The 25,013-nt window shown below is 39.5% G+C and overlaps 1 protein-coding gene across 9 annotated transcripts in view; it reads right to left on the minus strand.

Moving 5' to 3' along the window:
* The window catches only part of UHMK1 (U2AF homology motif kinase 1), a 104,411-nt gene that overhangs the window by 13,828 nt on the left and 65,570 nt on the right, over window positions 1-25,013 (minus strand). For 4 of the 9 annotated variants that reach the window (XM_060134370.1, XM_060134362.1, XM_060134353.1 and 1 more), the window contains exons 8-11: window positions 15,503-15,839; window positions 7,565-7,769; window positions 5,287-5,462; window positions 3,714-3,886 (exon numbers count right to left, since the gene is read on the minus strand). In XM_060134370.1, coding sequence (XP_059990353.1) covers window positions 3,714-3,886; window positions 5,287-5,462; window positions 7,565-7,769; window positions 15,503-15,839 — 891 coding nt within the window. Of the gene's footprint in view, window positions 1-3,713; window positions 3,887-5,286; window positions 5,463-7,564; window positions 7,770-15,502; window positions 15,840-23,013; window positions 23,123-23,195; window positions 23,216-23,503; window positions 23,757-25,013 lie in introns of those variants that run through there. The other 5 variants (XM_060134394.1, XM_060134404.1, XM_060134380.1 and 2 more) reach the window with 5 other exon arrangements.

Raw genomic sequence — 25,013 nt, forward strand, 5'->3', positions numbered from 1 at the left:
GCACTTAGTTTACACAGCAATTAGAGATATAGGCACTGAGTGTAGCTCAGTGAGGCTGGGCTACTGGATACGTAGGCCTGCTGTGTAGTTTCACTGTTTGCTGCCCTGAAAGGAGTACAGTATTCAATGAAAAGAAACCTTCTACCACAGAAGTGGATTAAACTGGAGGGAAACATACAGCAAAATTATTTAAACCAATCATGGACCTATTTGCAATTCTAGTCTATCACTTCACATTCTCTACAGTAGGTATCTCAGTAGACAGGGAATCTGGAATAGATTCTTCCCATTCACATTAACACACACACACACACACACACACACACACACACACACACACACACACACACACACACACACACACACACACACACACACACACACACACACACACACACACACACACACACACACACACACACACACACACACAAGGTTTGTTTTCCAATCACTTCTATACAACCCTACTCCTAACCAGCCATGGAAAATAAAAATAAGCATACTTACACTTTACTTCCCAAGTGTTAATCTGCCAGTAAAAGGTTTACTTTTATAACAACTATGAACCTCCAAATACTATAAAAGTCCAGATTACAAAAGAAAGCATTTGTAAAGTACATGAAGTTGGAAGTCAGTTTATATTCTACAGAAAAGATTTACAGCATAAAATTAAGAGGTCTCTTGATTTCCTACAAGTTAAATCCTGAAAAGCTGAGTTCAAAGTAACACTTCAACCTCAAAGTTACTGCAACTGCTTTACAAAATTATCTTTTCTTTTTTTAAACATTTTTTAAAGGAATTTTTTCTTTCTTTTTTAAATTTAATTTATGTATTTATTTATTTATTTTTGGCTACACTGGGTCTTCATTGCTGCATGTGGGCTTTCTCTAGTTGCAGTGAGCGGGGGCTACTCTTTGTTGCGGTATGTGGGCTTCTCATTGCGGTGGCTTCTGTTGCTGCAGAGCACAGGCTCTAGGCACGCAAGCTTCAGTAGTTGTGGCACGCGGGCTTCAGTATTTGTGGCTTGCAGGCTCTAGAGCGCAGGCTCAGTAGTTGTGGCACATAGGCTTAGTTGCTCCGCGGCATGTGGGATCTTCCCGGACCAGGGATCAAACCCATGTCCCCTGCACCAGCAGGTGGATTCTTAACCTCTGTGCCACCAGGGAAGCCCTAAAATTATCTTTAATTAACAATCATTCCTACTCTCTCAGCTATGAACTTTTGTAAACCACTCCACTAAGTCTTTTCTCAAGACTCTCACTCCATGAAAAATACTTAATTCACCAAGACAGGAGCCTATTAAAGAATTAAAAAAGAATTCCCTGCATAGAATTCTACTACACACTATGAATCACTCCCTAATTTAGGTGTTTTTAAAAATATACTTTAACATCTTGATTTTTTTTAATTAAAAGCGTGGGAGGACAGATTACATAAATGGTTTCTACTATTTCTAAAAGTTTTTAACATATACCAGTCTTGTAATATTTCGGTTCCATCTGAGTATGTATTTATGCATTCACTGAGTGACTATTACATTATATGCCAGACACAGAACTAAGCAGGAAGACTGAGACAGGATTTGTCCTAGAGGACCCAGGGGAAATGGAGAAGAGAGAATGGTTATATTTACATCCCTGTATGATTAATATACTCATAAAAGTTGGCACACCAATTCAACGTTTTTTGAGCTGCCAGCAAAAACATAATTAATCTAAAGAATTTGGCTTTATAAATGTGATATAATACTAAAACTAAGAGTTGGGAAACAGTTCTAATCCTGCCTCCGCTAATGTGATGAAGGACCTTGAGCCTGGAACTTATTTAGTACTGGAACTCAGAGTGTCCATTTCTGAGATCAAAGGGGTTGACCAGATAGATGATCTCTGAGGTCCCTCACAGGTTCAATGTTCTCTAATCATTTAGAATTTAAATTGATTCTGAAGCTCAGAGCAGTAAAATTTTAAGTTTCCATTTTAGAAAGAAGAGTGACACCAAGTGGAACAAAGTCAGAAATACAGTTTTGTTTTGTTTTTTAAAGCTTAGTAGCTACGTAATTAAAATCCAATGCACTATTTCTATTACAGTTTAGTAGCCATTTACAATACAGCACAGATACTCATAGAGTACTGAAATGGATAGAGGTCTTCAATCAATGAACTAAACCAACCCTTTACTTTCAGAGTCAGGAGTCGTCTTCTTAGGTCTACCAGCTTATTCTCTCAAAACTTGTACTAGTAAATTTAAGACTTCAGCTTCTGTGACTTTGCATTAGATTTGTAGATTAATTTGGAGAGAAATTACATCTTTATAATAGAAAATTTCCAACCAAGGATATGATATGTCTCTTATGGCAGCTCTTCTTTTTAAATTCATATATTTAAAATTTATATGTAGTTTAATTTGTTTTTGTCAGAAGCCTATACGGTTTTTGCTTCTGGGAAATAGGTCTTCCCTTCATGTTGATTATAAAATTATTCTAACACAACACTGTAAATCAACTAAACTCAAATAAAAAAATAAAAATAAATAAAATTATTCTAAACGTTCTTCTATCATCTTTATGGTTTTTTTACTTGGTAATGCCTTTGAAATTGATTTTGGTATGAGCTCTGAGGGAGACATCTTACTTTATTTTTATCCAGTTATCCCATTCATTTCCCCCCCCGATGAGTTGAAATGCCATCTTTACGTGAGTTTGTTTCTGACTGATCTGTTCCATTAACCTGTCATTCTATTCTGGTTTCAGTACTACACTCCTAGTTATTTTATTTACAACCCATTTTAATATCTGATAGATTGTCTTCAACCCTCTTCCTTCCTTATCATCATTTTTTTCAACATTTTCCTGGTCATCTTTACAATCTAAACTTTATTTATTTATTCTAAACTTTACAATCATTTTGTCAAATGTCCCCAAAATAGTCTCACTAGGACTTTGATCAGGATTGTGTTATACTTTAATTCTGTGAGAACTGATACCTTTACGGATTTCCAGGAAAGTAATATTTACATTAATATTTTCAAATCTTCCAAAGTGTTATTAAGGTCTTTCATGTCATAAAGGCAAGTCTCTTATATTATCATCTATGCAACCAAAAAAAAATGCTAAAAAGAACTATGCCAAGGACAGCTGTATTATATGGCATTACAAACCTCCCTCTGTCTCAATATCAGTATGTTTGTGGTCATTCATGCAGTTATTTAATTTCGTTAATTGTCCTTATCCCCTATCTGCATATTTCCATCTTATTCACAAGACTATCATGAGTTACCCTGTCAAATGCCTTACTGCAGTCTACATCTGCTATTTCTACCATATTTCCTTTACCTACTACTCCAGTAACTTTGTCATAGGAAGAAACTGGGTTAATCTGATCAAATACAACTTGATATTAATGAATCCAACAACTTGCTATTAATAAGCCCATCCCAGGCCTAGTGGTGACCCTTCACTTTCCCAGGTACTTACAAATCATCCTCGTATATTTTAAACTCTTACTTGTGATGGACTAAGCATACATCGTTACGTCTAGAATCAAATGTTGCCAATTTAAGAAAAAAAGTGGGTGCGGGACAGTTTAGTTACTTTTGAAGATCAATGGTTCTAAAATATCCAAATCACCCTGATAAATCTAGTTTGACTCCTAGAATGTATATACTGACAAGAGAAAGACCACTTAAAGCCTCATTATAGTTGAGAAAGGCATTACCTTTGCTCCACAGTCTGCTCCTTTCTGAATGCAAAATCCAATGAACCGTGGGTCTGCCACTTTTACTAATATGTTGTCAACACAATAGACATGAATGCTCCAAATGCCTCTTTGCTCCATATCCTCCACAATGTTCTGGGCTGCAAGAGCCCGATAAAGACCACCATTCCCATCTGGGAAACACAACAGCCTGTTAGTAGCACACCAAGACTCAGTGTGACGGTAACCCAAAGATTGTTTAATGTTTCTCAACTGGGATGAAGAGCTCTGAAAACCAGTTTTACATTACAGGGCCAAGAAAATTGAATGTCCATAAGGAAGGATTCAGGTGTCAAAAAGTTATACTACGTGATTTTGAAGGTAATTTAGCGTAAGTATAATAACATTATTAATGTGGGGCTAGGCAACTCCAAAGAACATACTTTTCTTTTTAACTCAGCCTTTTTAACAATTTGGCCTATAATATATTGTGAAACATAAAATTCTTTAACAGGCAATATTTTTTTATAACATTTCAAGTTTTATTTGTATGATTCAAGTTAGCTCTGTATTTATAGCCCCAACACTGACAATTTCATCCATCTCAAAAATAAAAATACATGAGTATTGATACCAAATGATTTGTTAAGAAACCAGATTAATATGAAGGTCTATGGTGATTTAAACTAAATATATGCAAAAGCCTCTTCTTTCCCCATCTATTTTTAGTGCTGCTTTAATGTACTTCTTCCATCAACAACCTCAGCTACAGCTTAAATGACAAAAAATTAGACAACTTCACAAAACAAAGCTAAAAATAGTAAACTCTTCCATTAATTAAAAGGAATTGAGTGGGGGGGAGAAAAGAGTTGAGATGAAATAAAAGCCTACACCTGCAACGCACCACTGTAAATACTGTTTTTATTTCCTTTCAGCCTTTCCTTCAAGAAGAGCTTCACAGAGATGAGAATCTGGTGACACATTTACTTTATATTATAGTGGGATCATACTTATGGTCACTATATGTGGCTACACAGGCAACACACTGCCCAATCCTAGGGATGCCATTAGCAAACTACAACTGTGCATGTAGCTCTGTATTTCCCATTCTCTTACTTAACCTACTGAAACTATTTCGCTTTGTCAATTAATATCTCCACACAATTATTTCAATACTGTTTAAGAATTAATGCTACAGGTAAACTATAATCTAGCCTCTTATTTTTTAAGCAGCAGATGGTTTCCAATTTTTCACTACAATAAACAATGTAGCCATGAACAATACTGTATATAAAATACTGGGTAAAGAGAATAAATACTCTGAATGCTGCTCAAATTGCTCTCAAGAGCAGACATCCACAGAAGTATAAAAGCATATCCATTTCACCCATGGGCATTTCCATTTTTTTTAATCATTGTCAAATTTAAAAATAATTAAAATATTAATTTTTAACATCCAAATCACCGTATTAAAAAAATATATATCAAAACATAAAAAGCTACATATCGTAAATCAACCGTACTTCAAAAAAACAATTTAATGAGTTGTGTTACTACCACTTCTAGTCACCATTAAATAAGAATGGTTACAAACCTGGAGCCATAGAAACCTTGTTCTTCTCTTCCAAAATAATTTTCCCATCAAAACTCATAGCAGGCAGCATTCCCTGCTGAAAAAAGATTACATTCTCTTTTTTTAAACCAAAGTACTTGTGCTTTGTGAAGAATTCCTTTGTAGATTCCATGGTTCTGCCACTGGTCATTATATACCTTGCAAGAGAGAAGTAAATCTTCTAAGCCATAGCACTATGTGAATCAGGGCAAAGTAAAGTCTTGTCTATTTCCTAAGCTAAAGAAAATTTTTGAGAGCACTGTTTGTTTTCACTTCCTTCATCCTCTTCCTGGATAAGGCAGCATTAGCTGCTACCCAAGGGGAATTTCTTCCAGTAACTTCATCAATCCTTATGTATAAAATAAATCTGTAACAATATTAAAACATATCTCCTGCAACAGAAAGCCTACAACTGGCTCAAGTAAACATTTTAGAACTCTGAAAGGTGTATCATAGGTTGAAATCTCCTATTCTAGTAATAGGGAGAAAAGGATAAATGTAATACATTCTAATTATCTCTTATGGTTCTTTTTACAAAAAAATTGAAATGGAATCTGGGCTCTGCTCACCCTTTATTTAAAATCATAGAAGTGTAATTATACTCTCTGTTGTCACAAAAATCCAACCCATACCACTGTAGCAAAAGAGAAAAAAATTCTATCTAAAACCATAATTAGTGACTACAATAGCTTTTCCCCTTACTAAAATGTAAACCATATATAAGTAGGGATTTTTGTCTGTTTTGGTTCTGTCTGTCTCGGTTCCCAGCACCCAGAAGTAGGTACTCAATTAATATCTGTTAAATGAAGAACATTATATAATTTCCCAGCACAGTCAATATCTGTCTGATTAACAAATTATCCTGGGTATTATGAGTATTATGAACCCTGGGCACAAAAACTTTGGGCATCATGATTTAGATGACAAAAGAAGTGACTAAACTGTTCCACATAAGAAAAATAAATTCTGAGCTGTGAGGAGAAAGAAAAAGAAGAAAATCCAACATGATAGTGGGAGGCCAGGGCTGTAAGTAGAATTTTGGCCACTTAGAACACAGACGTCCTTCAAAAATCCCCAAGGGAATCAAAATGAAGAAAATAGTTCACAGCTGGCCAATACCATCCTTAATAGCTAGAAAAGCTGAGGAAATTACAAAAAGCCTATTTTTAAAGGCATCAGAGAGCTACAAAAGCAACATGGATTAGAACTAAAATTCAAGAGAGTGAGAATCTTTCAAAGGAGAGCTAAAGATACGCAGCTGCCTTTTCCTGGGGGTATTTGCTGATCTGGGGTAAAGGCTAGTGGTAGAGAATCTGAGCTTGGACCAGGCAGAAGGACAGAGAAACCAGCAGAGTTTCTGTTGGTCACCTGGGGCGAAAATAAGAAGATTTAGGGCTAAAATAAGAAGATTAGGGACTTGAGGGATTTCAAACGCACAGCTGGTTTCCCCCTCAAAACATGCTAACTTCCAAAGCTGCTCTGAGAAACAGATTCAAGAGCTAAATCAAAACCTTTTAAAAAACAGAGCAGAATTTCCTGTAATCTCTTGGTGTTTAGAAGATGAACACTGGCCGAGATAGGCCCTGAGGACCTGGCATACTATCAGAGACTGAGAATCCCAGTTTGGCCCACAGCAGAGAAATCAATGGGGCTTTCAGCTGGTGTGTATGGGAGAAGCGTGAGGTTTCAGGAGGACTAAATAACCCAATACTTAAGGATATGAGTTTCTAGAGTGAGAGAACCCACTGAGTGCCCACAGCAGTGACTGAAAATAGATCCATACCACGTCGTCATGAAATTTCAGTTACTGAAGATAAAAAGAGAACCCAAATTCTTTCAGAGCAAAAGGGGGAAAAAAAAAGATTGGGGATCAGAATGGCAATGGACCCCTCCAAAGCAATGCTGAAACAATAGAGCAATGCTTTCAAATTTCAGAGGGAAACTGATTTTCAATCAGAAATTCTATACATAGACAAACTACCAATCAACATGAAGTTTCTAGACCGAGAGAACCCTCTGAGTACCCAAAGGTACTCAGGTAGGAATTAAAAGTTGGAGGTGAGTATATATTGCTCGTTAAGGCTACAGTGATTATCAATCTAGCTGTAACACATATTTTAACATATATAGTAAATTATAGCTCCCAAGAAAATCTGTAGTAACAGGAAATACATCTGCCTACGAATAAAGTACATAGGCATTTTGAATATTATAAACCAATACATGTTCAGACACTGTCCCATAATGAGAAATATCTTACCACGGAATGATGCATTTGTTGCCATGATATTTTTCAGCTAACTGTTGAAGCTTCAGGATACGCTCTGCTTGAATCTGAAAAAGTGTCTTATGGGATGGCAAACCAACATCATACATCCCCTTGGGATATGCAACACCAAGTCTTGTCCCCTGCCCACCAGCTAGAAGAAGAACTGCTACTTTGTTCTGAGAAATCTGGAAAAGTCCTAAAAAAGAAAATACGTGTATCACTCTATAATTCAACACTTTAGGATTACATATACAAAGGTAGCTGCAAAGAGTCACCCTATCTGCATAAGGCGTAAAGACAAGGAATTCACAAGTAATCATGGATGACTATCTTGTTAATAAAAACATTTTTATTATTAAAAAATTAAATTTATATAACCCAACCAAACACCAAACAATGAATAATATACTTTAATGAACTAATAATTTTTATTCTGATAAGGTTGGAAGGCAAAGACCAAGAGATGTTATAAATGTTGTACAAGCACTTGACAACTTATCAGATGTGGCAAGTTAAGAAAAAGATAGGATAAAAGCAGATCCCTAGGCTTCAGGATGAATGATGATGCTATTAAATTACCTCCAGCTGATCAATCAATCAATAACAATTAATCAATCAATGAGCATGTAAGTATACTAGACAAGCTACCATCCAGTAAATGTAAAGAAAAGAAACCCTGAGTTGGGAAAGCAGTGTAGTCCAGCGGTTGAGAAGCTGGGCTCTGAAGTCAGGACAGCTGGGTTTGAAACCCAACTCAAGCGAATGAGCTCAGGGGATTTGCCTGCAAAAGGGCATCAGGAGACTTTGTGGAATGATGGAAATGTTGTATATCTGACTGGGGTGGTAGTTACATGGGTGTGTAAATTTGCTAAAAACTCATAAAACTAGTGCATTTTATTGTATGTAATTATACTTCAGTAAAATTTATTAAAATGCCTTCTTTTTTTTTAAATGGGTCATCTATTGCAGCTCAGAAGGATGTGACACGGAGTTTTTTTGAAACTGTAAGTGAAACTATAAATGTTATTAAGAGACAGAGGCTCTCAGTTTGGATTAAAAAATAAAATAAAATAAAATCTTGCCATGTACCATTTCTAAGAGCTACCTCATAACTCTAAGGTAGACAGCTTCAGCACCAGAAGGTAGAGTAGCTTGTGGGAAGAGGCAACATAGAAACTGGATCTCTGGGAAGCTAGAAAAGCTGTAAAAGGTCAGATGTGATAAAGCAATGGCTGATGGCTTTTGTTCTATTTTCTGAATTTCATACTTTCATTAAAATTCTCAGAAATTCTATGAACAAGGCAGGCCACTATCCACAATTGTAGGCCAAGCCAGAGGGGGCAGTGGTGGCCAGTATCAATTATTATTATTTTTTACATCTTTAGGGAATGCAGGTTTGTCTAATTTACCAGCTTTAGGCTTTATGTGTTTTTGATATATTGGGCTTTCCTAAAGCTAATATACTAGTACATTGTGAACTTAAAGAAATATTCTTAATAAATCCATTATAAAAGCAGAACTGTCCTGATTCTACAATCTGTCTTTGCCAGTAACTAAGTACAGCCAAGGATGTTATGCAAGAACTTTCTAGCAATTTTTTCAATCAAAAACTGTAAAAGCACATTAGATATTTCCATAATTCTCACCTTTGATGTAAAGCTGCCAGCTTAGCTATCTGAGAATTAATTTTCTCTCTTTCTTCCTTGCCTATAACTAGATTGTCCTTGTCCTTTTCTCCATGGCATTTCATTGTACCTTATCAGAGTTTGAAAATAAAATACCAGGGGTAATGTTAGACTCCAAAATAGTAACTAAAAATCTAAAAGGCAGGTATAATTTTCTCCATTTTAGAGATAATAGGCTCAGATGAGTTAATGATCTTGCCCAAGGTCACACAACTAAAAAGTGTGAATCAGGATTAGAACTTGACCCCAGGGCCTATTCACCAGCACTGCACTGCCTACAGCAGTCTCTTATCACACCCAAACATTTAACAGATAAATTACATAGCACCATAATTTTTAGGGGTGTAAACTGTCCTTCCTATTTCCTTCTTGCCCTTCCTACTCTTTTCCACTGAATTCATGAGCGGTTGTGCTGCCTTTTCTTATCTATCTTACCCATCACCCTACATGGAAAAGCTGCTGAGCCGGGAAGAGCCCACATTCTCTAAAACTTGCCAAACACTGAATTTCTAACAGCATTCCAGCTCCGTGTTGTGCTTAAACACTCCCCACAACCACCATGTAACGAAGACTGCCTGAGATGAAGCAATCTGAAGGGAACAGGGAACCATATAAAGCAGTTTTGAAAACCATTTTACATTTGGTTATTCCTTGAGTTATGAAAGAAACTATGTTTCTAGGAAATAAATTTAACTGTGCTGTCACTGACCCAAAAAGCATTATTTTAAAATACAGGTCCACAATCCCTTACCTAAACCAGATTTATTTCAGAATTTTATTTCAGAATGCAGAACTCTTCAAAATTTAGAAAAGGAATATAGTACACCGACAATATGTTGTATTTTACCCCAGCAGATCTGAGACAGTACCTTATAATCACATTAAGTGGGATAAAAAAAAGTTTATTAATAGTCTCATGTCTGTTCAGGTCAGGTTTTGCACCATTTTAGAATGGCAGATAAATAACTTCAGTCTGTCTGGACCCTCACATACCACCAAAGGTGCTGGAATCAAAAATATTTCTAAACATGTTCCCAAAAAGTCCCAGATAAATATTCTGGACACAAAGGTCTTTGTTTTTTTGGTACTATTTATTTTCTTTATAGAGCACATGTGTTTTAAGTTGTACTGTTAATATGGCTCTAATCATCCTTCCTGCCTTCTTACTTTTTTACCTTCGGGGTCCAAAAGTAAGTTTCTTCTCTCAGCTCCCTTACCTGTAAAAGGTAAGAGCCATACTCCCAGAGTCAGCTCCACATCTGAGCTCCTGCTTGCCAGATGGCCAAGCAACACCAACCGGCGCTTTCCACAGATTCTTACTGGTTATCAAAATATCACTGTATATAACCTTTTCTCTTCCTTGGATCAGTTCCCTAAACTACTGCTTCATTCCAAATTTCCAAATGTTTCCATTCTAAAGCTGTGCTAACCAACAGCTGATAGTGGTCTCTTTCTTCATTGAAATAAATGGCATGTGTTTGTTTCCTAAGCCCCCTACAGCCATACTTTCTCCAATTCTTCTTTCCATCTGTGGACCTGATAACCCATCTAATCACTATGTCTTAAAAGTAGCATTGAGACCATGCTTGCCAGGGGTACATTTCCAAGCAGATCTACATTTACATCTCATCTCCATCTAGTCACAATTATTATAACCAATTATAACACAATCCATAAATATTTGTGATAAAAAGGTGTCTCTGCATTAACTTCTTCCTGCTGTATGCATCTCACTTACGAAGAGACAGAGAAAAACAAGAGGAAAGAAAGCAGTCCCTAGAGTATCAAAGCCAGCTTCAATTCAAGAACTAAATAAATGTAGCTACAGCTGTTGTTAACAATACCAAATCATATGGGGCTGAAGTATTCATCCATTTCATCTGTGTTACTACGATAAAACTGCAATGTTTATCAAAAGTGTGTAACACATAAATTAGTACCTGTCTTATAATGACAGATAAAATACTCCTTGAAATTAAGCAGGCCAATAAAATTCAGTAAGCCTTTTAGTTACATGGCAATATACATGATTTCAAACTGTATGGGTCATAACATAAATTTTATACAGGCAGCACTGCACCTATTTGAAAAATGTTAACTGATTATAAATGTATTTAACCCATGTGACAATTAGGAAATTATGAACTTCTATCCCAAAACTTCTGCAAATATATGGAAAAAAAACCCTGAAAAGTACATTACTATATCATCTTTTCATTACAGGCCACTAGAGTTAATTACCTTCCCACAGAAATCAGGACCTAACACACATTAAATCAGAAGTTTAAAAAAAAAAAAAAAATCAAGCCAGAATGAGCCATTTCCAGGGCAGGGGTATACCTCTCTCCTTGGAGAGTCATGCATGTTAGCCCAACAGAGTCCGAGCACTTTTCCTGATAACATTTACAACAAACAGAGAGAAGAGTTTACAGTGGCCTCTCACAGGTCAACTGCTTCCTGGATAACTTCCTGCTTGGACTAGCTCCTCTCATATATACTCTTTGATTTGGGCATGTGCCTGAAACAAGGAGGTTGGCACAGGTGCTTCTGATGTAGAGCATTGCCACAGCTTTCTATCTAAACTTTCAGCACTCCTGGACAAGGGGTGGGGTAAACAGGCTATTTAACTGGTGGAAATGAAGAAAGACTATACACAAGAGAGGAGATATTTTAAGTCTTTAATTTTTAATCACATTTTACAGGTGAAACAATTCTTTTATGGATTAACTACTTCCCCAAAATATTAAGCACAAAAAGTAGACTAATAAGGGAAATCTCTATTTGGTTTTAGATACTGGGGGATTATTGTGAATTTCATTAGGTATAATAATGGCATCGTAATTAGGAAGAAAATATCCTTATACTTAAGAGATGTATACTGAATTTTATGAGGGTAAACATAATGTTTGCAAGTTGCCTTAAAATACTACAGCAGAGAAAAATGAAAGAGGGATAAAGCAAAATTAACAAAATTTTCATAATTATTTAATTAAGGTAATGCACATATAGAAGTTCATTATACTATTTTTTGTCTCCAAATATCTGCTTCCAAATATGCCTGAAATTTTTCATAATAACAATTTCTGGAGCAGGCTACAAGACTATACATAAACTATAATCCTAATGTATGTGTGTGTATATAAGAAAATACTATAAAATACTACTAGCGAGTATTTATCTCTAGATTGTGGGACAGCAGAGATTTATCTTTTTTCCTTTGTAATTCTTAGTATTTTCCAACTTCTCCAAAATAAGTATGTGTTACTTTTAAAATAAAACAAATCTGTTAGAAATATCACTGCACTAGATTTCAGGAAATGTAGAGGAGGATAATGTCATGAATACATTTTTTCTAAACAATCCATTTACTTTTCTACAATGCTATATAGATTAATTTTTTAAATGTCTCACAGGTAAAAAAAAAAGGCTAACACTGAATATTAATTTCTTATTATAACACAGAATTACAAGATTGTTTTGTGTTCAGTTTAAGCATGCATTTCTTTTAATGAAGAACGGGATTTTTTTTTTAAGCAAATATATTTTCCCAGTGTGAATATCTTTTCTAAAATGATATTCTCATTGAAGCTTCTGAACTACTTCTTCCAAGACCTCAGTTTTGTAAGATAGAGGTTTTTCAGTTACCACTCTACATTCCATTTTCTACAACTGGCCAGAACACTTCAAGAATTAAATCAAAACAAGATCTCTCTTCAATAAAAAGCACAGTGGTAACTTACGTATTTATCCTTCACCAATAATTTTCCACCCTAGGTGTTAAAATGTCTAAGGTCAATAGCCACCAGACACTTTGAAATTATTGTACAATGCTTTTATTTCCCCTATCCTGGGGCAGTGGGATGGGGGCAGGCGCAGTGGGGGCTGGTGGGGGAGGTTGTCTTTGATACAATTATCAGGAATTTCCTACTATCTGAAATAAAGCATTGGAATCTTTGCAATGGCAATCTCTTTCCTTTGATAACTTACTGCAGAAACTTCCTTTTGTTATGAATTTGCACACATATGGCAGTTTCTACCTAATGAAAATGTTGTTAACGCCAGTTAAAAAGTCTCCCTCTCCACCCCTACTTCTTAAGCCACAAATATTCTTCCCTTGACAGCAAGCCAAAAGGAAGCTTGCTTTGCACCTTCTTATACTAGACTTGCTTGTAACAGTTCTGGATTTTAATCTAAATGAGAAGTCATAAATGTGGACTTTTAGTTCCACAGATTCCAACAAAAAGGCCATAAAGAAGAGACTCAAACTATAGACTCAAACTATAGTCTTGACTGTTGCTCATGGTCCCCATTATACAAGGCCAAAGCTTGGCTTTCCATAAGAGTTAATTCTAAGACTTTATCTCCATAAAATCACAAGGAGAAATATAGGCAGCTGGAATACCAGAGGGTAAGAAGAGGTCCTGTGTGGCTTTTGGTGAAACCTAGGGAGGGAGGGAAAGATTGATGAATCCAAAGTTAGTGGGGGTCACTACTGTCCTCCATTCAGAAGGATCCATCTGGAAGCCACTCTCTCACATCTTAGTGGCAGAGCCCTGTTCTACGTAAGAAGCGAGGTTAGCCACTACCAAGCATTTTAAATATGAAAGGGCCCTCCTTGAAGATCATCCAATTATTTTCAATGTTTTTAATCTTCAACCCCTTTTAAGTAAAACTTCATGTAAAGAGGTTTATTTGTTTATGTATCAAATACATAAAAACAGGTCAAAGTAGAACTGCTCCTGGAGTGGGGAGATGAAGGGGCTGGAGACCTACCTGTTTAGTATCTGTTCCCCCCTCTCCACAGTTTCACCAGCAGTTGAAACCCTAGAGGTCTTTGGAACAGTTTGAAAAACAGTAGCTCTGTAAGCCCAGAGAAAGACATGAAGATAATGGCAGAGAAGAAGGTTCATAATGGCAGTTATGTTTCTTTTTTGGGGGGTTGCAGGGAGTGCCAAAAAGCGAAAGACAATAAAAATACCCATAGTGTGGTGCAAATCTAGACTATAAACCATATCTATAAAAGTAAATATGTATATAATCAAGTACTAGGTGGCAATGTGGACAAATAAAAACATAGACTTGATGAGGTTATGGGCAATTTCTCTACCGTAGTTCTGTTACTTTGATATTATTTTTGCGATAATGTTTTTTTAAAAAGGAAAAAGTATTAGTCCAATCTGTTCATTCGACAACTGAGGAAATGAGGTCCAGATTTGACAACAGCATGTACAAACACTCAAGGGCCTGCAATATTTAGTCACTTTTACTTATGGAGGAGTAGTAGATTATAAAAACCACAGTTCTTAACCCTACCAAAAAAAGCTAAATTTTAGCTATTTTGCCACTGTCAAAAGCACTCATTAGTACTAGTTATGGGGACAGATTTTATGATATGCTTTAGAGGAAAAAGCATTGGGGAAATTCAACAAACATTTATCGACCAACATATAACTGCAAAACACTGCTCTAAATATGCTATGTGACATACATAGACACCTAGGACACGGGTTGCTCTTTAAAAGTTTACAATGTAATGATGAAGATAGACATAAACAACCCTTATTATAAGAAAAAATGAAAGACGAGCATGGACAAATAATTTCAACCTGGGACACTGACAGAAAGGTGACAGATGAAAGAGTATATGTGGTGAACCTTGGAGAATGAGTGTAAGTTTCCCAAGTGGCACAGCAACCTCACTGCACAGCTCCAGGAGACGGGTGGCGTCACAAGGTGATCCAGCTACATGGAGAAGGGGTAAAGGCCAGACCCAGCTAAGGACGAGCATGAGCAAAGGCAGGAAAGGCATACTAGAATGTTCAGAGAAAGGTGAATTACAGGGTCCAGCTGAAAGGTGTGGGGCAGTAGCAGTGGAGAGAAACATAAGAGACAAGATTGGATAGGGCCGTGTTAGGGAAGGGTTTTGGAGTAAGCTAGCATAAACTGAATCATTCAGCTTGTGCTTCAGGAAGGGAAATCTAATAGAAGTACGGACACTGAGAAAGGAAAGAGACTTAGAGGCAAATTATGACTTGAATGAGAAGAGCCTTGAAGCAGGCACCAGAAATGAAAAGAGAATGGAGAGACGGGCAACAGGAGCCACTGCGGCCTCTTGGCCACACAATCTGTCACTCTCAGATCAGTCACCTGGCTTAAGGTCTTAAGGAAGTGAAAATACTGTTACTTTAATGGTTTTAGTACATCTCATAATAAGCCTTAGAGCAAATCTTCCCAGGCTCAGTACCTTCACTTTCCCAGGCCTGCAGCTGATCGTGATCCCTGGTAGCACTGCCCAACACCTCTCGAGGGACAGCTTCCATCCGTGAGTCCACTTTCTCTGGCTGGGAAGAATGGTTAAATCCTTCAATGGCCTTTTGAAAAAAGAAGTTCAGCTCCTCAAAGTTCATGGCCTGGAGCTCTGTGAAAAGTTCTACCTGTTGGGCTTCTTCCAGCTCATTCCAGAACTGCAATAGATGTTCTTGCCCAGCTTTGGACAACCTGAGTTTGAGGTCATTAACATTCATAATGCTCTGGTAGCCAAGTTTTGTGATAACTGGGGTGTAATTTCTGCACCTGTAAACCTGAAAGAGAAAAGAAATGAATAGCAGGTCAAAGTCCAACCTTAAAACCTGAGATTTTTCCTGCTAAAAATAAGTGCATTAAAAAAAAAAAAAAAAAGGGGGCTTCCCTGGTGGCGCAGTGGTTGAGAGTCCGCCTGCCGATGCAGGGGACATGGGTTCGTGCCCCAGTCCGGGAAGATCCCACATGCCACGGAGCGGCTGGGCCCGTGAGCCATGGCCGCTGAGCCTGCGCGTCCGGAGTCTGTGCTCCGCAACAGGAAAGGCCACAACAGTGAGAGGCCCGCGTACCACAAAAAAAAAAAAAAAAAAATCTTGGGAGTTCCCTGTGGTCCAGTGGTTAGGACTCAGCGCTTTCACTGCCAGGGCCCGGGTTCAATCCCTGGTCGGGGAAGTAAGATCCTGCAAGCCCCACAGCATGGCCAAAAAAATTTTTTAATAAAATAAAAAAAAATTTTTCAACCCTTGATGTTAAGGAAATTCTGCCTTTCCATCATGATCATACTCATAAGAGATCAAACTTGTAAGACAATGCTAATTATTCTTATATACCAGGCACTGCACCAAGTACTTTACCTACACGGTCTCATGTAATTTTCAACAACTCTATGACATAAATACTATTATTATCATCGCTTTACAGTTGAGGAGAATGAGGCACAGAGAGGCAAAGCAACCCGGCTGACTGGTGGAGCTAGGGTGTGAATGCAGACAGTCTGATCCCAGGGCTCTAGTTGCCTCTATACTACTCCTCTGACCACTAAGCTACTACTGAAAGAACACTTGACTGTTTAATATTTCAACCCTTCTTTTATCTCTAAGGACAGAAACACAGAATTCAGAATACAACAATATCAAGAAGACAGGAACCCTATAATTATAAAAAATACATTTTAGGGCTTCCCTGGTGGCACAGTGGTTGAGAGTCCGCCTGCCGATGCAAGGCACATGGGTTCGTGCCCCGGTCCGGGAGGATCCCGCATGCCGCGGAGTGGCTGGGCCCGTGAGCCATAGCCGCTGGGCCTGCACATCCGGAGCCTGTGCTCTGCGGCGGGAGAGGCCACAGCAGTGAGACGCCCGCATACCGCAAAAAACAAACAAACAAACAAACAAAAAACCATTTTATCTAAAGAGCAACTTCCACAAAGAAGCAATAAAATATATCCACTGTCTTTACTATGAATTGAGCCCTAGGAGATTGGTCCAAGATGGTGGAAAAGAAGGAATGTGCGCTCACTCCCTCTTGCGAGAGCACCAGAATCACAACTGCTGAACAATGATCGACAGGAGGACATTGGAACTCACCAAAAAAGATGCCTCACATCTAAGGACGGGGAGAAACCACAATGAGATGGTAGGAGGGGCGCAATCACAATAAAATCAAATCCCATAGTCGCTGGGTGGGTGACGCACAAACTGGAGAACACTTATACCACAGAGGTCCACCCAATGAAGTGAAAGTTCTGAGCCCCACATCAGGCTTCCCAAACTGCGGGTGGGCAAGAGGAGGAGGAATTCCTAGAGAATCAGACTTTGAAGGCTGGTGGGATTTGATTGCGGGACTTTGACAGGATTGGAGGAAGTGGAGACTCCACTCTTGGAGGGCACACATGAAGTAGTGTGCGCATCGGGACCCAGGGGAGTGAGCGGTGAGCCTACGGGAGACTGAACTGGACCTACTTGCTAGTGTTGGAGGGTCTACTGCAGAGGTGGGGGGGTGGGTGGCTGTGACTCACCACAGGGACAAGGACACTGGTGGCAGAAGTTCTGGGAAGTGCTCCTTGGCGTGAGCCCTCCAAGAGTCGGCCATCAGCCCCACCAAAGAGCTCCACTGGTAGGCTCCAGTGCTGGGTCTTCTCAGGCCAAACAACCAACAGGGAGGGAACCCAGCCCCACCCATCAGCAGACAAGCAGATTAAAGTTGTACTGAGCTCTGCCTACCAGAGCAACACCCAGCTCTACCCACCACCAGTCCCTCCCATCAGGAAGCTTGCACAAGCCTCTTAGATAGCCTCATCCACCACAGGGCAGACAGCAGAAGCAAGAATGACTACAATTCTGCAGCCTGTGGAAGGAAAATCACATTCACAGAAAGACAGACAAAGTGAAAAGGCAGAGGACATTGTACCAGATGAAGGAACAACTAAATGAAGTGCAGATAGCAAACTTCCAGAAAAAGAATCCAGAATAATGATAGTGAAGATGATACAGGACCTCAGAAAAAGAATGGAGGCAAAGATCGAGAAGATGCAAGAAATGTTTAACAAACTCCTAATAGAATTAAAGAACAAATAAACAGAGGTGAACACTACAATAACTGAAATGAAAAATACACTAGAAGGAATCAACAGCAGAATAACTGAGGCAGAAGAACGGATAAGTGACGTGGAAGACAGAATGGTGGAATTCACTGCTGCGGAACAGAATAAAGAAAAAAGAATGAAAAGAAATGAAGACAGCCTAAGAGACCTCTGGGACAACATTAAACACAACAACATTTGCATTATAGGGTCCCAGAAGGAGAAGAGAGAGAGAAAGGACCTGAGAAAATATTTGAAGAGAATATAGTAGAAAACTTCCTTAACACGGGAAAGGAAATAGCCATGCAGGTCCAGGAAGCACAAAGAGTCCCAGGCAGGATAAACCCAAGGAGAAACACGCTAAGACACACAGTAATCAAACTGACAAAAATTAAAGACAAAGAAACATTATTGAAAACAACAAATTGAAGAATAAAAACCATATGATCATCTCAATAGATGCAGAAAAAGCTTTTGACAAAATTCTACACCCATTTATGATAAAAACTCTTCAGAAAGTGGGCATAGTGGGAAACTACCTCAACATCATAAAGGCCATATACAACAAACACACAGCAAATATCATTCTCAATGGTGAAAAACTGAAAGCGTTTCCTCTAAGATCAGGAACAAGACAAGGATGTCTACTCTTGCCACTATTACTCAACATACTTTTGGAAGTCCTAGTCGCAGCAATCAGAGAAGAAAAAGAAGTAAAAGGAATACAAATTGTAAATGAAGAAGTAAAACTGTCACTGTTTGCAGATGACATGATACTATAGGTAGAGAATCCTAAAGATGCCACCAGAAAATTACTAGAGCTAATCAATGAATTTGGTAAAGTTGCAGGATACAAAATTAATGCACAGAAATCTCTTGCATTCCTATACACTAACAACAAAAGATCAGAAAGAGAAATTAAGGAAACAATCCTTAATTTCACCATTGCAACGAAAAGAATAAAATACCTAGGAATAAACCTACCTAAGGAGGTAAAAGACCTGTACTCAGAAAACTATAATACACTGATGAAAGAAATCAAAGATGACACAAACGGATGGAGAGATATACCATGTTCTTGGATTGGAAGAATCAATATCATGATAATGACCATACTACCCAAAGCAATCTGTAGATTCAGTGCAATCCCTATCAAATTACCAGTGGCTTTTTTTACAGAACTAGAACAAAAAAATCTTAAAATTTGTATGGAGACAGAAATGATCCCGAATAGCCAAAGCAGTCTTGAAGGTAAAAAAATGGAGTTGGAGGAATCAGGCTCCCTGACTTAAGACTATACTACAAAGCTACAGTAATCAAGACAATATGGTACTGGCACAAAAACAGAAATATAGATCAATGAAACAGGATAAAAAGCCCAGAGATAAACCCACACACTTATGGTCAACTAATCTATGATAAAGGAGGCAAGGATATACAACGGAGAAAAGACAGTCTCTTCAATAAGTGGTGCTGGGAAAAATGGACAGCTACATGTAAAAGAATGAAATCAGAACACTCCCTAACACCATACACAAAAATAAACTCAAAATGGATTAGAGACCTAAATGTAAGACTGGACACTATAAAACTCTTAGAGGAAAACATAGGAAGAACACTCTTTGACATAAATCACAGCAAGATCTTTTTTGATCCACCTCCTAGAGTCATGGAAATAAAAAGAAAAATAAACAAATGGGACCTAATGAAACTTAAAAGCTTTTGCAAAGCAAATGAAACTATAAACAAGACGAAAAGACAACCCTCAGAATGGGAGAAAATATTTGCAAACGAATCAACAGACAGAGGATTAATCTCCAAAATATGTAAATAGCTCAAGCAGCTCAATATTAAAAAAAAAACTCAACCAAAAAATGGGCAGGAGACCTAAACAGACTTTTCTCCAAAGAAGACATACAGATGGCCAAGAAGCACATTAAAAGGTGCTCAACATCACTAATTATTAGAGAAATGTAAATCAAAACTACAATGAGGTATCACCTCACACCAGTTAGAATGGGCATCATCAGAAAATCTACAAACAACAAATGCTGGAGAGGGTGTGGAGAAAAGGGAACCCTCATACACTGTTAGTGGGAATGTAAATTGATACAGCCACTATGGAGGTTCCTTAAAAAACTAAAAATAGAATTACCATATGACCCAGCAATCCCACTACTGGGCATATACCCAGAGAAAACAATAATTCAAAAAGACACATGCACCCCAATGTTCACTGCAGCACTATTTACAACAGCCAGGTCATGGAAGCAACCTAAATGCCCATCGACAGACAAATGGATAAAGAAGATTTAGTACATATATACAATGGAGTATTACTCAGCCATAAAAAGGAACGAAACTGAGTCATTTCTAGAGACGTGGATGGATCTAGAGACTGTCATACAGAGTGAAGTAAGTCAGAAAGAGAAAAACAAATATCGTATATTAACGTGTATATGTGGAATCCAAAAAAATGGTACAGATGAACCAGTCTGCATGGCAGAAATAGTGACACAGATGTAGAGAGCAAACGTATGGACACCAAGGGGGGAATGTGGTGGGTGGCAGTGGGATGAACTGGGAGATTGGGATTGACATGTATACACTAATACGTATAAAACAGATAATAAGAACCTGCTGTATAAAAAATAATTTAAATTTAAAAAAAAAAGAATTGAGCCCTAAAGGACAAGCAATACACACATAACAATCAAGTGATATGGTAATGCTTTTTAAGAGCATTCCATGATAATCCAGCCAAATGTTAATAGTAATAAAAAATAGGAGAAAGAGGAAATATTTAATCTACTCAGCTAATACAGATAAATGCAAGAGAAGACAGGCATTGTCCAGAAAGAGTTCACAAAGGAAATATGATCTAGCTGTGCCTCAACGGTTGAACAGATTATATAGACAAGATTAGGAAACAAGCAGAGCCTGGTGGCCATGGTAAGTAAACATGTGTAGGATGGAGAGCAGTAAGAAAGTTCAAGTTTTATGTAGAATGATGGGAAATGATGTAGGTTAGGGCTAACCCATGAAGAGCCTTGAAAACTAAGCAAAGGAATTTAGACCAAACAGAGTAGGTAACAGGAAGCCAACACAGATTACTAAACAGGGCCGTTCCACCATGCTTTAGAGAGATGAGAGAAAAGAGCATGGCACAAAACAGACTGTAAGGAGGGACAACTAGAAGCAGGAAAACAAGTTAAAAGACAACTGCAGGTGTGAAAAACCAAAGAGCAACCAGATTTGTTGCAGAGGAAATAAGAGTGAAAGGGATAAATTTGAGACACACTGGGAAGAATCATCACTGCATTATAATTGCTTAGCTTAGATATAAAGGACAGAGGAAAAGTAGGTATCAAAGAAAAAGCAAGAATCTTCTCATGTAAGAATAGTAAAAGGCAATATACAAGGTAGTTGAGAGCAAAATTCTGGAGTTCAGCTGAATTACTTAATTTCCCTATGCCTCCGTTTCCCCACCTGTAAAGTGGGATTAATAATACTATCTCATGAGGACTATTAAACATCAAACACCATTTACAAACTCAGGTTAAGAGAACCTACATCTGTGGGTCCCTTGAAGGGGCAATAACAACAAACACTACCATATATATGGCAGCACGATTCTTATTGCTTTATAGATAGCTGCTAATCCTCAAAACAACTCTAAGGTACTGTTATTGGGATTACTTTACAGAGGAAGAAATTGAGCCACAGAGATAACTTGCTCAAGGTCCAAAACCAGTAAAGTGACGGAGCTAGGATTCAAACCCTAACAGCCTGACCCCTAAATTCATGCTCTTAACCATCATGCTATACTGACTCTCAAGAGAAAGACTCTGTTATCTCCATGTGCATGTGCATGTGCGTATATGTGTAAGAGAGGGGTGGCAAGAGAAAGAGAAACAGGTGATTTGTACTTTATTCAAAAATACAGACACAGTTGATTTTCTTATACCTGAGTCACTTTGCAAAACTGAGTTCATAAGCCAACAGAATGGAGAAAGGAAGAAAATGTACAGGACAAGTAGGAGAGGAACTTTACAGGATGAACCAGATATAACCACCTCCATGCCACAAAAATCGTATTATTTTCTCCATTAATTCTGATAAGAGGTGTGTGCGTGTGTGTAATGGGTAAGCAGTAGTGAATAAGAGAATTAGACAAGGATTTTTACTTTGACAACCAAAGTCTGAAAAAGTTGAAGATCTAGAAATTATGACAGAACTTGCTACGTGACATATTTGGCAGTAGCCCACCATTATCAAACATAACTTTATCAGAATTTAAATTCCAGTTTAAAAGATATTTAGTATTTCCCCCTCCTCTTCTGGTCTCCTTCCTACCTCTATCTCTGCAGCTATATTATGTCCCCCAAATTGATAAGTAACCTCTTAGAGCGTTTGAAAAATAGTCATGGGGAGGAGCCATAACCACTGAATGCTTTAAATGGTTCACAGCACAGCCTATTAAGTCTTTTTTAGCCCAAGCTAAGTGAGGCAACTCAATAACAGTGAAGGAACAGAAACTGCCTTCTGTCCACACCTAGTTAATTTCACCAGAAAGCCCTTAAACTAAAGGCACTACATAATAACATACACACATTATCACAATCACTATTCCCTGATTTCAGATTTCATAAACCATGTACAAATAAATATAGCATAGGGTCAGGCCAAACTTAACAAAATCTTCGGGAAGCCATACAGCACATGTGTGCTCTGAACCCTCCAATCCCATGTTGCTGCTTGGCCAAGCCAGGGGAAAGCCAGAAATTTCAACCCTCTTCCATCATCAGTATTAAAACAAAACGGAAAGTAGGTTTTGTCCCACTCTCATGGCCCCCACAAGTATCTCCAATCCTTACCATCAACGCTTTCAGAGTCTTTTCCTCATATACTCAGGACACCCCAACTCACTCCCACCGCACAGTTCCAACGACTTGTCCCCACTGTAGGCCCCCCCAAGCTTGGCAAAACTGTCCACAAGGCCCTAGCCTGAGAACCTCAAGGCCCCCATCCCGGGTCCAGGCGAGGCTCCACTCCCAACCTCTTGACAAACCCTTGATTGCAGACACTGCCCATGTGGGCGCCCTCATGCCAGCACTCCCAGCGGGGTCGCCGAGGCTGAGAAGCGCTGCGGGCCACACGGGAGCAGTGTGGGTGGGCAGCGCGCTCCTCGGCGTGTGCCAGGTTGCTGGCTCTTTGCACGTACGTGCGCCGCGTGTCCACGTCGCGCGCGTGGCCGTGGAAGCGGGTGCGTGGCGGCACCAGGCCCCCACCCGCCCCGGGTCCCGAGTCCCGCCGTCTCCTCCAGGGTGACAAGAGTAGACAGCGACTGAGCTGGGAGTCCCTCACCTCTCTCGGCGCGACCACAGCTCCGCCCAGCTCCGGCTCCTTCGGCGCGGCCACTCATCGGCGTCCAGCGCCCGCTCCGAATATATACCCTCATCCGTGGGGCCGGGGCGGCAGGGCGGGCCAGGAGCTGGGGCCAGTAGCTGGGGCCAGGGGGAGCGCCGGCCCCGGCCACCCCGCCCCTCCGTCGCCGCGACGAGTGGCTGCCCGCGCGGGGAGGAGTCGCAACCACCCGCCCAGACACGTCAGCGCCCACGGCGCAAGCGACGAGGCGGGCGCGGAGAGGAGCGCCGCGAAGGAGCGGGGCGGGGAGGGGCGGGGCCTCTCGCGTCACTCATTCTCCAGTCCAATGGGGATGGCGCGAGGGGCCTGTCATTAGGTGGCCCCGCCCCCCAGCGTCCTCGCGGCTGGGAGGGGTGTACTTTGCTTTCGCTGGGTGGGGCGAGTTCCGAGCCCAGCGGTGGTATCACGGTTAGGCCTTAAGATCCCTGACGTCACTGTGTTGTTCCTCGAGGTGCCGTCCTGCGGCTCCTAGTCTTCCCTGTGGCCCCACGGCTCGGGGCGCCCCCCTTTTCCCAAAACGGACAGCGGAGCTGGACTGGGAGCTGCGTCATCCGGGTGGCGTGTGTCCGACCACCCACACAGAGGGTTGCGAAAGCGCGGCAGCCGCCGACGTCTCTGCGCAGAACCCCAGGGGCGGGCCTGGCGCGCCCTCTGACCTTGCGCCACTATTTCGTCTTAAGCTGGCCAGGTAGTCGGGGCCCTGACCGTCTTTCTGTTCTATGGTGTTTGGGGTCGCAAACACGTGAAGCCAGACCCATTTACCTTTGCACAAATGGGCACCAAAAAAAAAAAAAAAGAGAGGAAATGCAAGCAAATTTATTAGGTAACCTGAGAAAATGAAAAGCGCGCGCCATAGAGAGGTAAGCCCAATGTCAGCTTTGTGTGACTGTGGTCTTAACCTCTCTGGGCCTCAGTATATGACACGAAAAGTGTTGTTGGACTGGTTGACCTCCAAGGCCGTTGCTGTGCGACTGGTTATAATTGCCTGTATACCATATAACTTTGTGTGGATGTGCACATGCGATTATATGCTCGGCACTGTGCCTTTAAAAGCTGTGTTTACGCGTGGCACTTGGCACATTTTCTGCAAGAAGTCCAAAATGTTGAAATACCAAAACATCTAGATTTAACAAAATACCTGACTAAGAAATTCAGGCATCTCGGTGCCTTTCTTCTACCTTCTTGAGTGCAAAAGCCTTTTAATTTTATCAATTTCAAAATCATCCACTGCATTAAGTAACTGAAAAATTTACCCTGGATGAGTAATGCTGGTAGTTACACATTCAGGAGGTTGAACACTATCTTTCATGATCACAGAATGTCATCCATTTGTTTGAAAGATTTATAGTTGTAGTGGTTATGAACATGAGATCTGCAGAATTCCAGCTTCTTTATTGCTTGGAATCTTTGGCAAGTTAACTTTTCTACATCAGTTTTCTCATCTATAAAA

Source organism: Lagenorhynchus albirostris, chromosome 2, assembly GCF_949774975.1.
Source record: "Lagenorhynchus albirostris chromosome 2, mLagAlb1.1, whole genome shotgun sequence".
NCBI classification, from domain to species: domain Eukaryota; kingdom Metazoa; phylum Chordata; class Mammalia; order Artiodactyla; family Delphinidae; genus Lagenorhynchus; species Lagenorhynchus albirostris.